Raw genomic sequence first — 18,128 nt, 5'->3', positions numbered from 1 at the left:
AGGGAAAACCAAGTGGAAAGCTTGTCCCTAATTTGTTCAACAAACAGAAATATGTCTTACATTATAGAAATTTGCAGTTTTATCTGAGTCAGGGATTGATTCTCACAAAGATTCATAGAGCCATTCAGTTCAGACAGACGCCATGGCTTAAACCATTTATTCAATACAGAGAAACGTAGACAGTCTACAGATAAGTCTGACAAAGCTTTTTCCAAACTGATGAATAACTCTTGTTTTGGTCGCAGCATGATGAATGTGCGAAAGCATGTGAATGTGGAACTTGTCAATTCTGACAAACGCCTGAGAAAGCTGTGTGCCAAACCCACTTTTGAAGCATTCAAAATTTTTAACCCTGATTTAGCTGCTGTTCACTTGAAGAAAGTTTGTTTTTTTAATCAACCTCTGTACGCTGGTTTTTCCATATAAGATTTATCCAAAGTACACATGTACGACTTCCACTACAACTTCATTAAACCCAACTATGGATCCAAAGCACAGTTGTGTTTTACAGACACAGACTCGCTGTGCTATGAAATTGAAACCCCTGATTTGTATGGGGACATGGGAAGGCATGCACATCTGTTTGATACTAGTAATTATGAAAAAGACCACCCTCTCTTCTCAAGACAAAATGAAAATGTGTTAGGAAAATTCAAAGATGAATTGAAGGGAGAGGAAATGATTGAGTTTATAGGTCTCCGCCCCAAAATGTATTCCATGTTTTATAAAGAAACAGAAACAAAAACAGTTGATGGAGAGGAAGTTGAAATAGTACTTGATGCAGAGAAAAAGACAGCCAAAGGCATTAGCGAAACCGTAAAAAACAAACATCTTTGCCATGAACTGTACAAACAGTGTCTTTTTTGACAAGGTAGAATTCAGACATGAGGTGGGACAAATTCAGAGTAAAAGCCATCAGCTGTACACTGCTTGCATCAACAAAATCAGTCTTTCCCCTTTTGATGACAAACGTTTTGTGTTAAAAGATGGGATCCACACACTAGCCCATGGCCATTACAAGATTAAGTTAGATTCAGACTTGTAATTCTTTCATAAATATGTATATTGTGGAAGCCATTTCATACCTCTCTTCTCAGATGTATATTTATGTATTGTTGATGTACCTAGCTAACCCATACTGTAGCTTCAAGTTATGTTTTTGTTTTGTTTTTGTTTTTTGTTGTTGTTTTTTTGCTTAGAACTGGAGAATGTCAATATGTACATAGTTTTGCTAGAGCGGATCCTTTTTGACCAGCTGTACAGTTGATGTTTGATTTGTGTATTACATAGCTGGATAAGGCTCTATATGCGCCTCAGCTTTAAAACACCATTAGCTTTGTAACATGTATAGACAGTTAAACCATGACATGTCCATTGACTGATTGTTCATTGTGCTATTTGACAAATGTATATTCAATTCTTGAATATGTTATGATTACTATATTGTGTTTGTGTTCATGAAATAAAGATATTGACTTTCATCTTTGGTTGTGTTATTACTGGGTGTGCTTCTACACCTCAAGGTTATAATAATAACTGTAGCTTGTGTATGACGATTGAATCATGTTGAGAAAGAAGAAATCAACCATATATAATACTATTTACACACTTTATTACATATATACATTAATACACCTTGACCATGAGACATATACATTGATATATTGGATACAGTTTTAATTCATATGTGTATTCATATTAGACACAGGACACATCCATATATGATACAAAGAATGTGGAGTTCACAGTTCATCGTGATCTGTATCATCATGCTCAGACATGTCAACAAGTTCTAAATCTTCAGCCTGGCTCAAGTCCACATGAGAGAGAATATCTTTCACGACAGGTTTCATCCACTGAGTGATTTTAGCATCCATTTCTTTGGGGTCCATGTCAGGGTCCAGGGCAGTGATTTTCTCTAATATAGGCTTGAAGAGGGGTCCATATCCAAAATAGCTGGCATAACAAACGGCTATCGCAAGTCTATCAAGAAAAGTAGTTTGCCAGCATTTTTGTAGTTGTTTCTCAATCCATCGTTCATTCTTTCCTTTATCCTCAAAGTCCTCCTTTTTCTTCCAGATGTCCTCTTTACAAGCTTTCAAAGTTTGTTCCCACATGTATTCTAACCCTTTCACTTCTCTCTCTTGATCAACTTTAGTACCTATCTCTACCGGACGCAGGATATCATTCTTAGGATCATCAGCTGCATCCAGTTTTACTCGCTTCTGTAGAGGCTCGCCGTCATTCTCAGGACACCAGGTTCTAACATGACGTTGAAGGTCATGATTGTTTTCAAATACAATACTACACTCGTCACAGGAAGGCATGTTTTCGTCTTCTGAGTAAAGAGTGTTCGCCACTACCTCAGGGATGTTCACCCTTTGAGCGTCAGGAGTCAAATGACGCGGTGGCTCAAGTTGCTCCTCTTTTATAGACCGGATCCCAGACTCGCTTTGTCTTGATTCTGGTGCGGGATATGGTATGTATCCTTTTGGTATTTCTGGGACTGAGGGTATGTAATCTTTTGTGACTACATTAGGTTCTAGTCTATCTGATTCAAGACTGGTGGGCCGTAGGTCGATAGTCAGATTGCCATAGGGCTTTTGAACAGCTGTCTCATACACTGACATAAACCTATCAGCATTGTTGGGGTAGATACGTCTGGCAAACAATTGGACTTGTAGTTCATCCACAGGAGAGTTAAATAGAGTCACATAGTGGGAATTCAGAGCGATGTCACGTGACTCCTTCCCCCGCGGAAATAAATTTTGTAGCAGCAGAAAGACAATAACATTTTTGTGATGAGAAGTTCGTGTAAATAACTGACTGACACGTTTATCATCCTTAGCTTCACACATCATGTCATCCAACAGCATCATGTTGTTATTTCTAGCATCCAAGTAGGTATCGTCAAGTACATTGTAAGGAATTCCTTTCACAAACTTCACATGGGGCAACTGTTCACTGATCACCTGGTACAGGGGCTGCCATTGGGTATAGCACCAGATAATGTGATTAGGTGCTGGCTGTATACATCCCTTCGTGAGAAGGTTGTAGATAAACATAGATTTACCACTGCCAGTAGGGCCCACAACAACTGCATTAGAGGGGATGGTAAACTTGAAATGTTCTTTATCATTGAATTGATTGTGGTTTCGCTGTTGCTTTTACATTGAGTTATGCGGCGGCCGTGGTAATTGCGGTGGCGACGGTAATTATGTCTGCGGCGGCGGTAATTGTGTCTGCAGCGGCGGTGGGGGTAATTGTGTCTGCGGCGGTAATTGTGTCTGCGGCGGCGGGGGTAATTGCGTCCGCGGCGGTGGATTTTTATAATCAATAATGTGCTTATGTCTCCTGTGTCTCAGCATAACATCCTTCCTTGAAAACCGTCTCTGACAATCTGGACATGTTGCTTCCATGGTGGTTCTGTATCCAAGTGAGAAGTGCATCACATGTATCATTATTTATATACCCTGGAGGTCCTGCTCTGGGATCCAGCTGTTGAATTTCTTAGGATAGCCCATCCATTTAACATACACCTCTTTTCTACCAGCTCTCTTCCTCTTCTTCAAGACTTTCTCAACACGCCACATGGTGTCTGCAGACTTATAGGCTTTCTGAAGTTCATTCGCATAAAAAGTACCTGTGATTGGATCCTCAGCCTAACAATAAAGATTTCCTCCGTCCATTTCTCCTGATAGTCACGTTGAAAGACATGTCTCAAATGTGACAGTCGCACCTGATCCCCTACTTTGAATTTAAAGGCTTTCTGTCTTCTTTCATTGATCTTCTCTGCTTTGGGTTTGACTTGTTTGTGCAGTGGATCAATGTACTGTTCATTCCAAACAACAGATATCAATGGGTGAACGTTCATTCAGCGACCTATGAGGTCTCTGGTTATAATCTTTCACCAAGTCTTGCAAAACATCAATATAATGGTATGATTGTTTGTAAGTAAAGTATCTGTACATAGTCGCCTTAAGGGTTCGTATGACTCTCTCGGCATAAGATGCTTTGGTTTCATTCTGAGTGACATAGTAGGTAATACCCTTGTTGGCTAAATATGATCTCACTTTCTTGTTATCAAATTCACGACCTTTGTCGGATCTGATAATGTGTGGAAGAGTAGCACGAGCAAATAACTTCTTCATGGCCTTAAGGACTGCGTCTTGTGTTTTATTTCTAAGGGTTTCCACCCATAGAAATCGTGTGAACATATTGATAGCTATCAATAAGTATTTTACACCTTCATTGTCCGAAGCTACATTTGATACATCGGCCAAGTCTATATCCCACCCATCGTTCAAACCAATTGAGATCACTCTGTTCCGCTTGAACTTGTACCTCAGAGGTCGCTGAAGTTAATAGGCATCTTGAGAAGCGAGCCACTTTTTGATGTGATGTAAGCTGATATTAAATTTCCCTTCCTTTTTCACCATGTGATATAACTTAGTTGAACCCGAGAAGGAGGCTGGGTGTTTGGGATTAAAGTAAATGCTGGACAAATACTCTTTCCATCCTTCAGCGGGCATGGTGAGAAGACAAATGGTATAAAAATAAATTGCATATATATGTTTTTATAAGAAACCATGTCTCATTCAGAAGCGATCGGTTTACACAGGCTACGACTGGCCGACTGTGTGACCAAGTTTCGCTCTCACTGTACAAGCAGTGCTGTTGTGTAAGACCTATAACGGTTTGTTTACACAGGTGACTCTACCTCGTCTCGCTATATGTGTGAGCTAATTCCTCTCACCGTTGCATTCCACTTAATATATACTTGGGATGAAAAGATGACCTATTTATAGACTTTCCCATTTATTGTACAGTGAAATATAACAGTCCATACAATATCTCTTTTAAGATGTTAAGTACTGCTTCCAACACCTTGCGAGGGAGTTTTCCAGTTTACATACATACAATCACGTTCGGTCTATGACAATCTCACTACCACCCAGACTGTATCCTTAATCTGCTTTACAAACAAGCCTTGTCTCCGTGCTTGACTATGGTCATTAAACAATTAATTATGAATACATGCTGGATTACAAGTCGTCTCCCTCCATCATAGTCACAAGCCAGCTCTCGCTATCTTTAAACTTGGGGAACTCCATTTTCTAAAAATAGCCTGGTGTATTGCGCCACACCATGTCATGACGTGTTTCTATAATTAGCTTGGCTCCATCGTTCAGGTGGGGCAGAACCGGCCTTTACCTATCATCACCTGACCATTCGATTCCGCCTTTTATTGTACACAGATACTGATATGGACAGATCATACCACAGGGAGTTTAAAAAACGCATTCCCAGGAACATGGCTATGTAAAACAGCATTTGACATATTGGCTGTTAACTGATCAAGACTGTATCCACGCATCAGTTCCAGAACTAAAGTAGAGGTGTTGGCTACAGGCGAGGGAGGGAAGCAGCATTTGGGGACAAATTTAATAGTCAAGTCCTGCTTGTAACCCTGTGAAGGCACCGCATCGGATCCAGTCCAGAACCGCAAGATGTCACCTAGTTTCACTTCAGAGGCATTTCCTGAAGAAACAAAGGTGTGTATCTCTCTTTCAGGAACGTAGCAAAAAGAGTGAGTGAGTTTAGTTTTACGCCGCACTCAGCAATATTCCAGCTAAATGGCGGCGGTCTGTAAATAATCGAGTTTGGACCAGACAACCCAGTGATCAACCGTAGCAAAAGAAAATAACATGAATTGGCTTCATTACTGTACCAAGGGAATCTCATACCACACAGATATCCCGGTAATGGTTCTGCTTACACCCCTCCGAAGTCCTGTCGTTTGATCCTGATCATAGGAGAATCCTAACCGATCACTAGCCTGACAAGCCTAACCCATGTTCCTGATGTATTCCTGATTGCGTAACGTTGTGCCTGTACCTTGAACACAGACCTTGCAGAAATATAAACAACACAAAGTAATGTGCTAAACGGAACACATCGAAGATGATTACGAAAGAAATTATGATAGGGTATTTTGTTTTGTCCAGTCAGAAAGGCTGATTAAGCACGCACCTTGGCATTTCTTCAAAAACTCTTCGAATGCGACCAAAGTGTCGTTTTCTTCCTCTCTGTCCTGTGTTCCTATGGGTGACAGCACAGCTTGGTACATGGTCTTCAGTTGTCTGCTTGTGAGTGGGCCGGAATGGTGGGCAGATTTGTGAACAAACAGCGACTCCAGAGCGTCTGGAGACTCGGCCATGTGAGCCAACAAACCAAGATCCGCCAATCCTGACTTGAACTGTTCTATTTCCATATGTACCCTGATAGAAAGAGTGACCCAGGTTAATTCGTATGTGGGTTATGTCTGGGTGTGTGGAAGTAAAACATATGAACACCAGAATGGTAAAGTGAGTGAGGATAGTATTGCGTCGCTTTTATATATATTCTATATATATGTTCTGGGGCACCAGAAATGGGATACATATATTGTAGTCATGTGAGAAATTGAACAGGTCTTCGGCCTGTCGAGCTAACACTTTAACAACTAGGCTACCCCATCGGACGTAGACTGGTAAAGACAGGTTAATGATAATAATAATGGCATTATCTGGGCAAACCTTCTACCTCGTTTGTCAAGGCACATGTCGTAAAATATATCTACATCTATATATACACCATGACTGTGGTTCACGTGATCACACACATCCGTTGTAATAACTCTCAGGACACGCAGGATGTCCTACGGTCGACTATCATGGGACAGTTTTCATTCTACGAATAGAGTACTTCTCACCTATCGAACATATATGACCTCCACATATGTCGTACCAGGTCATCCTTCTCTTCTATTACCAGGCAGTTAAGGGATCTTCCTTCGCCTTTGATCAATGTGATGGTTTCCTTGTCACGTACACCTCTCAGCTCTGTTGTGGTGGAGCAGCTCATAATCTGCATTTGATAACCAACATTACATGTATCAATGGCCGAAATCTTTTGACCTATAAGAGTTGATGGGTTGCCTTAAAACAAATTCTACCATATTCTACAGTATGATTTAAGCCACACATGCTATCCCTGACTAAACAACCCAAAGCATTCTAAAGAATTATAAGGCGATGTAATTGTAAAACCCTTCCAGGCCAATAGCAACCATCAATGTTATAATCATTATTCCAATTGTCTCTGTAGTTTCAAGTATGGACACGTGAATTGGAAAGTAGTTCAGATATGGACACGTGAATTGGGAAAATAGTTTCAGATATGGACACGTGAATTGGGAAAGAGTTTCAGATATGGACACGTGAATTGGGAAAATAGTTTCAGATATGGACACGTGAATTGGGAAAGAGTTTCAGATATGGACACGTGAATTGGGAAAATAGTTTCAGATATGGACACGTGAATTGGGAAAGAGTTTCAGATATGGACACGTGAATTGGGAAAATAGTTTCAGATATGGACACGTGAATAGGGAAAGAGTTTCAGATATGGACACGTGAATTTGGAAATAGTTTCAGATATGGACACGTGAATTGGGAAAATAGTTTCAAGTATGGACACGTGAATGGGGAAGTAGTTTCAAGTATGAACACGTGATTTGGGAAATAGTTTCAGATATGGACACGTGAATTGGGAAAATAGTTTCAGATATGGACACGTGAATTGGGAAAATAGTTTCAAGTATGGACACGTGAATGGGGAAGTAGTTTCAAGTATGAACACGTGAATTGGGAAATAGTTTCAGATATGGACACGTGAATTGGGAAAATAGTTTCAGATATGAACACGTGAATTGGGAAAATAGTTTCAAGTATGGACATGCGAATTGGGGAAATAGTTTCAGATATGGACACGTGAATTGGGAAAATGATTTCAAGTATGGACATGCGAATTGGGAAAATAGTTTCAGATATGAAAACGTGAATTGGTGAAAATAGTTTCAAGTATGGAATTTTGACCTGGGGAAAATAGTTTCAAGCACAGACATGTAAATTGGGAAAATGGTTTCAAGCATGGACAGGCGAATTGGGAAAATAGTTTCAAGCACAGACATGTGAATTGGGAAAATAGTTTCAAGCATGGACACGTGAGCTGGGAAATAGTGTCAAGTAATAGACATGTGAATTGGGAAAAGATGAAATCTACATTTTTGATGATCGTGGAATAATATACTAGTATTACCCTTTCTAAAGCAATACGTATAGGAGGGTTGTGGATGTCCTCTAAACGTATATACTTGATATCTCTCTCCACAAGGAAGTCATACATGCTGATGGTAAGGTAGGGGAATCCGACACCGCTATGAAGAATAGACCATGCTACCATCTTCCCTGCTTCTCGATAGCGTCCTGATTTTAAAAATGTCTCGTTCTTTCGGAATCCCAAGTGAGGCTCATCACCTTCCAGTATCTCTGTTTTCAGAGCTTGCATCAGTTTCCTATAAGTCGATAGTTAGGATAGGGTATTACCGTAGTAAATTCAGGTGTTTACGAAGACATTGATTGTGCAGTATTCACCTCTTAAATTGCTCTGTGTGTTTAAACGATAGTTAATCCAGAACCTTTACTTAAGGAACTGCTAGATTCCCAAACCAGGAAAAATAGAAGATCGTTGTAAAGATGACAGCAAACTACAACCCTGTGGAACCAATATAGTCTAGATAGCACTTATCCAGAAACCCCACATGACAACGACTTGCATAAATAGCTGTCTTTACAGTTTGTCCTTAAGATTAGTCGTGATAGATTAGGTTAAAACCATGAAATGAGGAAAATCTTACATGAAAAAACTCTTAACAGTTCCATCTTCTGCGAACTCGTTTGTAAGTTTCTTGCTCTGGAATTCCACGGTAGGTGGGTACTGCAGCTTCATGTCTTGTTTCCTCAGCAGCTTACTTACAATCTGAAGGATGTCTTTGTCGTTGACGGTGACCACAACCTCCCCCATTTCATCAATTGTGTTGAACCTCCACAAGCCAAGAAGCTCGCTTAGACTCAATCTAAAGACATAAATCACATCAAAACTTAACTAATAAAAGTTAGGTAATTAGGTATGGCCATTTTATCATAGGTATTTTTTATATTTCAGTGCTTAAGACAACTGGATAAGCTGAACAATTCTGCTTCCTTGCAGATAAAAAGTTACACGTAAAGATGAAACATTTCATTGTTGCTCGACAATCCGTAATTTCGCTGTCTTGAGAACAAGTGTGTTAACGTCTTTACTTAAAGGATGAAAAACAATTATGGCGTTTGCAACAGTTGCAAAATAATCACTTGAAACGCTGTGTCACACATCAGTCTTTGTTTCTGACGAAATATATGAAGTAATAATTATTTAGAGGGATTTTGTTGTTTGAGCTAAAGATGATCGACAGGAACATTGGTAGACACGAGAGTGAACAACGTATACGTAAATAAAATGCTAATCAATGGTAACAATTCAAATATTTACCTCAACGTTTTCGTATGAGTAGCATACATACTGCCATCAGGCTGGCAAAGGGAAGAGGTGTCTTTTCCTTGGTAGCGTGGCACCTCAGAAATAGTCAGGAAATTCTTCAAATAAACATATAAACGTATTGAACTAGTTTATCCATGTTAATCAAAACCAAAAAAGGGTTAATATCGAAGAGTCGCAATTGAGGTACACACGTATGTAGTTTAGCCAACCTGTCAGTACTTACATAATTAAGGCTGCGCAGGATGTGGGTATAATCTTCCCTATTCTTGCCTGGTTCAAGTTGTTCATACCCCGAATCAGATGCAGCGGCGGCAGCATTATCTGCAACATCATCTGCGTCGTCATGATCGACATACAGTTGAATGGTTCAGTGCAGTCAAATGACCAGTACTTCATCTTCCTTGCATAGCGAGATATTTGTATATGTGAATATCAGTGTGGATGCTACTTGACTATTGAAATCTCACGATTGAAGATTGTATATGAACAACGCCACAATTAACAATTTACTGCTACAGACAAGTCAGCATACAATACAGAGAAACGTGAAATGTTTTCACCTTTTCAAATGTTACATCAACTACATGTTACGAATTGGATATCGTTTACAAAATATAATATAGTGGTATACGTGGATATCAATGAGTAATAATCAAAGAAGAACCTTCGTCACTTTCGCCCTCATCATTTATACTGACTGATACTTCAGACTGAAACGTAAAAATAGAAATAGCTGTAATTACCCTGAAATAGAAAATGTCGTGAATGTTGGTGTACAAACGTGACATATCTTTGAAGGAAGGAACTTTTACCTGTACACAGAAACCATTGAAACCATTATCATGCAAATGTGTATCTAAAAACACCAAATTAATTTGATGTGTTAGATGACAATTCGACAAATCGAAAAAGGGAATGCATTCTGGACTTGTAGAATTTGTAATAACTTGATTAATTTTTTTCTGTGTGTATCTTTCACAGTTATGATGAACATTAGTTGATACATTGTTTTACAATAGCATCATTTACCTTGTCGTGACTACACGTGTTCTGCACATCCGGGACGATTTCATAGCCGTCTTCATCACAGGTGTTTTGACGGCGGTTGTGATCAACATCTCTCCTATTGTGATCCAATATAGGCGTGATGTAGTTCTCCACGAGTCTTGTGAATAGACCTCTATAGAACAATATAGTCAGTAACATAAATGTAGCATGACACTTGTCATTGATATTTCCACTTGGTTGTAAACACTAGAATCGGCATTACGGTAACAAGTTCGTAAAACCACGATCTTGTGCGCTATTCCTTTGTTAACCTGAACTATTAGAGTAAAGAAATTTCTTTTTTCTCTGTCAACAGAAACCTAACCTTCTCCACACGAGGCTTCTGCTGTCTTTGGCGACATATAACGTACCTTCTCAACACGAAGCTTCTGCTTTCTTTGACAACAGATACTTTACCTTCTCCACATGAAGAAGCTGCTTTCTTTGGCAACAGATGCCTTTACCTTCAACAGATAACTAGTTACCTTCTCCACATGAAGCTTCTGCTTTCTTTGGCAACAGATGCCTTACCTTCTCCACACGAAGCTTCTGCTTTCTTTGACAACGGATACTTTACCTTCTCCACACGAAGCTTCTGCTTTCTTTGGCAACAGATACTTTACCTTCTCCACACGATGATTCTGCTTTCTTTGGCAACAGATGCCTTACCTTCTCCACACGAAGCTTCTGCTTTCTTTGACAACAGATACTTTACCTTCTCCACACGATGATTCTGCTTTCTTTGGCAACAGATGCTTCTGCTTCTGCTTTCTTTTGACAACAGATACTTTACCTTCTCCACATGAAGCTTCTGCTTTCTTTGGCAACAGATACTTTACCTTCTCCACACGATGCTTCTGCTTTCTTTGGCAACAGATGCCTTACCTTCTCCACATGAAGCTTCTGCTTTCTTTGGCAACAGATGCCTTACCTTCTCCACACGATGCTTCTGCTTTCTTTGGCAACAGATGCCTTACCTTCTCCACATGAAGCTTCTGCTTTCTTTGACAACAGATACTTTACCTTCTCCACATGAAGCTTCTGCTTTCTTTGGCAACAGATGACTTACCTTCTCAACACGATGCCTCTGCTTTCTTTGGCAACAGATGCCTTACCTTCTCCACACGAAGCTTCTGCTTTCTTTGACAACAGATACTTAACCTTCTCCACATGAAGCTTCTGCTTTCTTTGGCAACAGATGTCCTACCTTCTCCACACGATGCTTCTGCTTTCTTTGGCAACAGATGCCTTACCTTCTCCACATGAAGCTTCTGCTTTCTTTGACAACAGATACTTTACCTTCTCCACATGAAGCTTCTGCTTTCTTTGGCAACAGATGAGTTACCTTCTCAACACGATGCTTCTGCTTTCTTTGGCAACAGATGCCTTACCTTCTCCACACGAAGCTTCTGCTTTCTTTGACAACATATACTTTACCTTCTCCACACTATGTTTCTGCTTCCTGTGACAAGGGATGCCTTACCTTCTCCACACGAAGCTTCTGCTTTCTTTGACAACATATACTTTACCTTCTCCACACTATGTTTCTGCTTCTTGTGACAAGGGATACTTAACCTTCTCCACACGAAGCTTCTGCTTTCTTTGACAACAGATACTTTACCTTCTCCACATGAAGCTTTTGCTTTCTTTGGCAACAGATGCCTTACCTTCTCCACACGATGCTTCTGCTTTCTTTGACAACAGATACTTTACCAACTTTACACGAAGTTTCTGTTTTCTTTGACAACAGATACTTTACCTTCTCCACACTATGTTTCTGCTTCCTGTGACAAGGGATGCCTTACCTTCTCCACACGAAGCTTCTGCTTTCTTTGACAACAGAGACTTTACCTTCTCCACACGAAGCTTCTGCTTTCTTTGACAACAGATACTTTACCAACTTTACACTAAGCTTCTGCTTTCTTTGACAACAGATACTTTACCTTCTCCACACGAAGCTTCTGCTTTCTTTGACAACAGATACTTAACCTTTTCCACATGAAGCTTCTGCTTTCTTCGATAACAGATACTTAACCTTCTCCACATGAAGCTTCTGCTTTCTTCGATAACAGATACTTAACCTTCTCCACATGAAGCTTCTGCTTTCTTTGACAACAGATACTTTACCAACTTTACACTAAGCTTCTGCTTTCTTTGACAACAGATACTTTACCTTCTCCACACTATGTTTCTGCTTCCTGTGACAAGGGATGCCTTACCTTCTCCACACGAAGCTTCTGCTTTCTTTGACAACAGATACTTTACCTTCTCCACATGAAGCTTTTGCTTTCTTTGGCAACAGATGCCTTACCTTCTCCACACGAAGCTTCTGCTTTCTTTGGCAACACATACTTTACCTTCTCCAAACGAGGCTTCTGCTATCTTTGACAATATATACTTTACCTTCTCCACACGAGGCTTCTGCTTTCTTTGATAACGGATACTTTACCTTCTCCACACGAAGCTTCTACTTCCTGTGACAAGTGATGCCTTACCTTCTTTACACGTGTGTTCTGCTTCCTTTGAGAACAGATACTTTACTTTCTCCACTTGACGCTTCTGCTTCCTGTGACAAGTGATGCCTTACCTTCTTTACACGTGTGTTCTGCTTCCTTTGAGAACAGATACTTTACCTTCTCCACACGGAGCTTCTGCTTTCTTTGATAACAGATACTTAACCTTCTCAAACGATGCTTCTGCTTCCTGTGACAAGGGATGCCTTACCTTCTCCACACGAAGCTTCTGCTTTCTTTGACAACAGATACTTTACCTTCTGAACATGAAGCTTCTGCTTTCTTTAACAACATATACTTTACCAACTTTACAGGAAGCTTCTGCTTTCTTTGACATCAGATACTTTACCTTCTCCACATGAAACTTCTGCTTTCTTTGATAACAGATACTTAACCTTCTCCACATGAAGCTTCTGCTTTCTTTGATAACAGATACTTAACCTTCTCCACATGAAGCTTCTGCTTTCTTTGACAACAGATACTTTACCTTCTCCACACTATGTTTCTGCTTCCTGTGACAAGGGATGCCTTACCTTCTCCACACGAAGCTTCTGCTTTCTTTGATAACAGATACTTAACCTTCTCCACATGAAGCTTCTGCTTTCTTTGATAACAGATACTTAACCTTCTCCACATGAAGCTTCTGCTTTCTTTCAGAACAGTTACTTTACCTTCTCGACACAAAGCTTCTACTTCCTGTGACAAGGGATGCCTTACATTCTTTACACGATGCTTCTGCTTCCTGTGACAACTGATACTTTACCTTCTCCACAGGAAGCTTCTGCTTCCTTTGACAAGTGATGCCTTACCTTCTTTACACGATGCTTCTGCTTCCTGTGACAACTGATACTTTACCTTCTCCACAGGAAGCTTCTACTTCCTGTGACAAGTGATGCCTTACCTTCTTTACACGATGCTTCTGCGTCCTGTGACAACTGATACTTTACATTCTCCACAAGAAGCGTCTGCTTCCTGTGACAAGTGATGCCTTACCTTCTTTACACGATGCTTCTGCTTCCTTTGACAACAGATGCCTTACCTTCTTTACACGTGTGTTCTGCTTCCTTTGAGAACAGATACTTTACTTTCTCCACTTGAAGCTTCTGCTTCCAGTGACGAGGGATGCCTTACCTATTCCACACGAAGCTTCTGCTTTCTTTGACAACAGATACTTTACCTTCTCCACACGAAGCTTCCGCTTTCATTGATAACAGATACTTAACCTTCTCCACACGAAGCTTCTGCTTTCTTTGATATCAGATACTTAACCTTCTCCACACGAAGCTCCTGCTTTCTTTGATAACAGATACTTAACCTTCTCAAACGAAGCTTCTGCTTCCTGTGACAACTGATACTTTACCTTCTGAACATGAAGCTTCTGCTTTCTTTAACAACATATACTTTACCTTCTCCACACGATGCTTCTGCTTTCTTTGACAACAGATACTTTACCTTCTCCACACGAAGCTCCTGCTTTCTTTGATATCAGATACTTAACCTTCTCTCCACGAAGCTTCTGCTTCCTGTGACAACTGATACTTTACCTTCTGAACATGAAGCTTCTGCTTTCTTTAACAACATATACTTTACCTTCTCCACAATGCTTTCTGCTTTCTTTGACAACAGATACTTTACTAACTTTACACGAAGCTTCTGCTTTCTTTGACAACAGATACTTTACCAACTCCACACGAAGCTTCTGCTTTCTTTGACAACAGATACTTTACCTTCTCCACAACGAAGCTTCTGCTTTCTTTGACAACAGAGACTTTACCTTCTCCACACGAAGCTTCTGCTTCATGTGACAACAGATACTTTACCAACTTTACACGAAGATTCTGCTTTCTTTGACAACAGATACTTTACCTTCTCCACACTCAAGCTTCTGCTTCCTTTGACAACAGATGCCTTTACCTTCTTTACACGATGCTTCTGCTTTCTTCGATAACTGATGCTTTACCTTCTCCACACAAGAAGCTTCTGCTTCCTTCGACAAACAGATGCTTTTACCTTCTTTACACGAAGCTTCTGCTTCCTGTGACAACTGATACTTTACCTTCTCCACACGAAGCTTCTGCTTTCTTTGTGACAACAGATACTTTAACCTTCTCCACACGAAGCTTCTGCTTCTTTGATAACAGATACTTAACCTTCTCCACACGAAGCTTCTGCTTTCTTTGATAACAGATACTTAACCTTCTCCACTTGAAGCTTCTGCTTCCTTTGACGAGGGATACCTTAACCTATTCCACACGAAGCTTCTGCTTCCTTTGACAACAGATACTTTACCTTCTCTCCAACATGAAGCTTCCGCTTTCATTGATAACAGATACTTAACCTTCTCCACACGAAGCTTCTGCTTTCTTTGATATCAGATACTTAACCTTCTCCACACGAAGCTCCTGCTTTCTTTGATAACAGATACTTAACCTTCTCAAACGAAGCTTCTGCTTCCTGTGACAACTGATACTTTACCTTCTGAACATGAAGCTTCTGCTTTCTTTAACAACATATACTTTACCTTCTCCACACGATGCTTCTGCTTTCTTTGACAACAGATACTTTACCAACTTTACACGAAGCTTCTGCTTTCTTTGACAACAGATACTTTACCTTCTCCACACTATGTTTCTGCTTCCTGTGACAAGGGATGCCTTACCTTCTCCACACGAAGCTTCTGCTTTCTTTGACAACAGAGACTTTACCTTCTCCACACGAAGCTTCTGCTTTCTTTGACAACAGATACTTTACCAACTTTACACGAAGATTCTGCTTTCTTTGACAACAGATACTTTACCTTCTCCACACTATGTTTCTGCTTCCTGTGACAAGGGATGCCTTACCTTCTCCACATGAAGCTTCTGCTTTCTTCGATAACAGATACTTAACCTTCTCCACATGAAGCTTCTGCTTTCTTTGACAACAGATACTTTACCAACTTTACACTAAGCTTCTGCTTTCTTTGACAACAGATACTTTACCTTCTCCACACTATGTTTCTGCTTCCTGTGACAAGGGATGCCTTACCTTCTCCACATGAAGCTTCTGCTTTCTTCGATAACAGATACTTAACCTTCTCCACACGAAGCTTCTGCTTTCTTTGATAACAGATACTTAACCTTCTCCACATGAAGCTTCTGCTTTCTTCGATAACAGATACTTAACCTTCTCCACATGAAGCTTCTGCTTTCTTTCAGAACAGTTACTTTACCTTCTCCACACGAAGCTTCTACTTCCTGTGACAAGGGATGCCTTACATTCTTTACACGATGCTTCTGCTTCCTGTGACAACTGATACTTTACCTTCTCCACAGGAAGCTTCTACTTCCTGTGACAAGTGATGCCTTACCTTCTTTACACGATGCTTCTGCTTCCTGTGACAACTGATACTTTACCTTCTCCACAGGAAGCTTCTGCTTCCTTTGACAACTGATACTTTACCTTCTCCATGCAATAACCAGCACAATCAGCAACAAGGCAGCCGTGCACCCCCCTGCCACATATGTCCAACTCTGGTTGCCACCTGTGTAATAGACCGGGCGTTAGGTAACAGATTTATCTTTATTACCTGGATCACAAAAACAACTTGATGAAGGTAGATATTGTGAGGGTAGTATTATAACCTTTTTCAAAGCACGTTCTCTTGCGCTTAAAAGAGGGTTGATCACCGTTCGAAAACAGTTTCTTTTTTCATTTTGAAGACTGAATGTTTGTCGTAAGAGGCGACTAACTAAGGTGGACAGTCTCGCTAACTCGTTTGACATACATGTATGTTAGTACGATACTCGTGACGTTGATCACTGGATCTTCTAATCTAGGCTCGAGTATTTACTGACCGGCCCCATATAGCTGGGGTATTGCTCTGTGGGGCGTTAAACTAACAAGCAAACAAACGTTCTCTCCAGATGTACACGTTAACATGTTAAACGTAAGTTTCCATAGCAAAGTGACAGGGTACAGTTATTCTCGACAAACATGCACACCTATAAACTTGAGTGTAATGGCAGGTGATGCTGTCGTGTGGCCATCCATCTCTGCCACACACCGATATTGTCCCTCTTCTCCAACATAGATAATGCTGATGTTGGCATTGGGGTGATCAACTCTATATTCAGACCGGTGAACTGGAGAACCGTTGAACGTCCATTTGATCCTGGAATTATATGTACGACGTACAGAGGTAAGTTGTCTTAATATAAACTCGTAAGTGACAGCGACTGTACAGATATACGTATGTCTTGAGAGTCACTACCGTGATGTATGTGATCGGAGTAAAATACTGAATTCGTCAGGTATGGACGAAATCATTACTTGCAGGAACAAATGATTGTTTTGTGAACGGAAAAGTGAAAAAGTATTTTACTCACTGAAAACTTTTATTGCGGCGATTTCTCATTATATTGAAAGTTATAGGAAAGGCTAATTCTCCTTCATTTTAGGGCCTCTTGGAAATATTCATCCTTGCAATTAGTCTACAACGCCAATCGGAATAACAAACTGCAGTTTTTCACAAGATTTTTCTAATTTTATAAATAAAAGATTTTGAAAAAGGTTAATCAAGTAGGATTGTTGACACTCACGTTAGGTTCAGGGCTCCTCTGGCAACACATGTCAAGTCTATATGGGTCCCCGGGGCAATCACCACAGTACGCTCCTTGGATGGCCTTACGATGACTGGCTGCTCGTGTAGATCTGTGAGGAAGAAATAACTACCAGTTTACTGGTAAAGATTGTGATCATTAGATATGCTCGTCTACTCCAATGACGTATCCAGATTATGATCGTGAACCCACGATCTAAAAGTTTAGTTGTAAGGTTATAAGAGTTGAATTGCTTCATGAAGATGTTCTAACGGATTGTCCAATAAGTACCTCGTGATTTCTTTTTGTATGTACTCACCGTGACAAGCTGCGGCTGTGACAGCCAGACATAGCATCAACGTTACTGTCACGTCCACGTCCATGTTATCCGATGTGTCGTCTTGAGTGTCAAATGTAGGATACTATAAAGTAAGACCATCTATTGTCTATATTATTATAATGATACATTTTTAGTTATGAAATGACATGTAAATATTCAATTATGAACAAGTTGCATAATATCAGACTAATACAAATATGCAGGCATAACATATGCTCTTGCATA

At 40.2% G+C, this 18,128-nt stretch overlaps 1 protein-coding gene across 1 annotated transcript in view; it reads right to left on the bottom strand.

Moving 5' to 3' along the window:
* Positions 1 to 4,588: 4,588 nt before the first annotated feature.
* Positions 4,589 to 18,128, bottom strand: part of LOC124254858 — a 49,068-nt gene continuing 35,528 nt past the window's right edge. Inside the window, exons 2-14 of the mRNA XM_046688713.1 lie at positions 17,883 to 17,985; positions 17,564 to 17,675; positions 16,967 to 17,136; positions 16,425 to 16,506; positions 10,453 to 10,603; positions 10,088 to 10,133; positions 9,647 to 9,744; positions 9,415 to 9,518; positions 8,741 to 8,959; positions 8,143 to 8,398; positions 6,755 to 6,909; positions 6,034 to 6,281; positions 4,589 to 5,541 (exon numbers count right to left, since the gene is read on the bottom strand). Of these exons, the coding sequence (XP_046544669.1) occupies positions 5,276 to 5,541; positions 6,034 to 6,281; positions 6,755 to 6,909; positions 8,143 to 8,398; positions 8,741 to 8,959; positions 9,415 to 9,518; positions 9,647 to 9,744; positions 10,088 to 10,133; positions 10,453 to 10,603; positions 16,425 to 16,506; positions 16,967 to 17,136; positions 17,564 to 17,675; positions 17,883 to 17,946 (1,971 nt within the window). The 5' untranslated portion in view covers positions 17,947 to 17,985 and the 3' untranslated portion in view covers positions 4,589 to 5,275. The remainder of the gene's footprint in view (positions 5,542 to 6,033; positions 6,282 to 6,754; positions 6,910 to 8,142; positions 8,399 to 8,740; positions 8,960 to 9,414; positions 9,519 to 9,646; positions 9,745 to 10,087; positions 10,134 to 10,452; positions 10,604 to 16,424; positions 16,507 to 16,966; positions 17,137 to 17,563; positions 17,676 to 17,882; positions 17,986 to 18,128) is intronic.

This window comes from Haliotis rubra, unplaced genomic scaffold, assembly GCF_003918875.1.
Source record: "Haliotis rubra isolate DU_JTF1 unplaced genomic scaffold, ASM391887v1 Scf585, whole genome shotgun sequence".
NCBI lineage: Eukaryota > Metazoa > Mollusca > Gastropoda > Lepetellida > Haliotidae > Haliotis > Haliotis rubra.
Note: the sequence above shows the minus strand (reverse complement) of the source record. Positions and strands in the feature narration are given on the sequence as shown.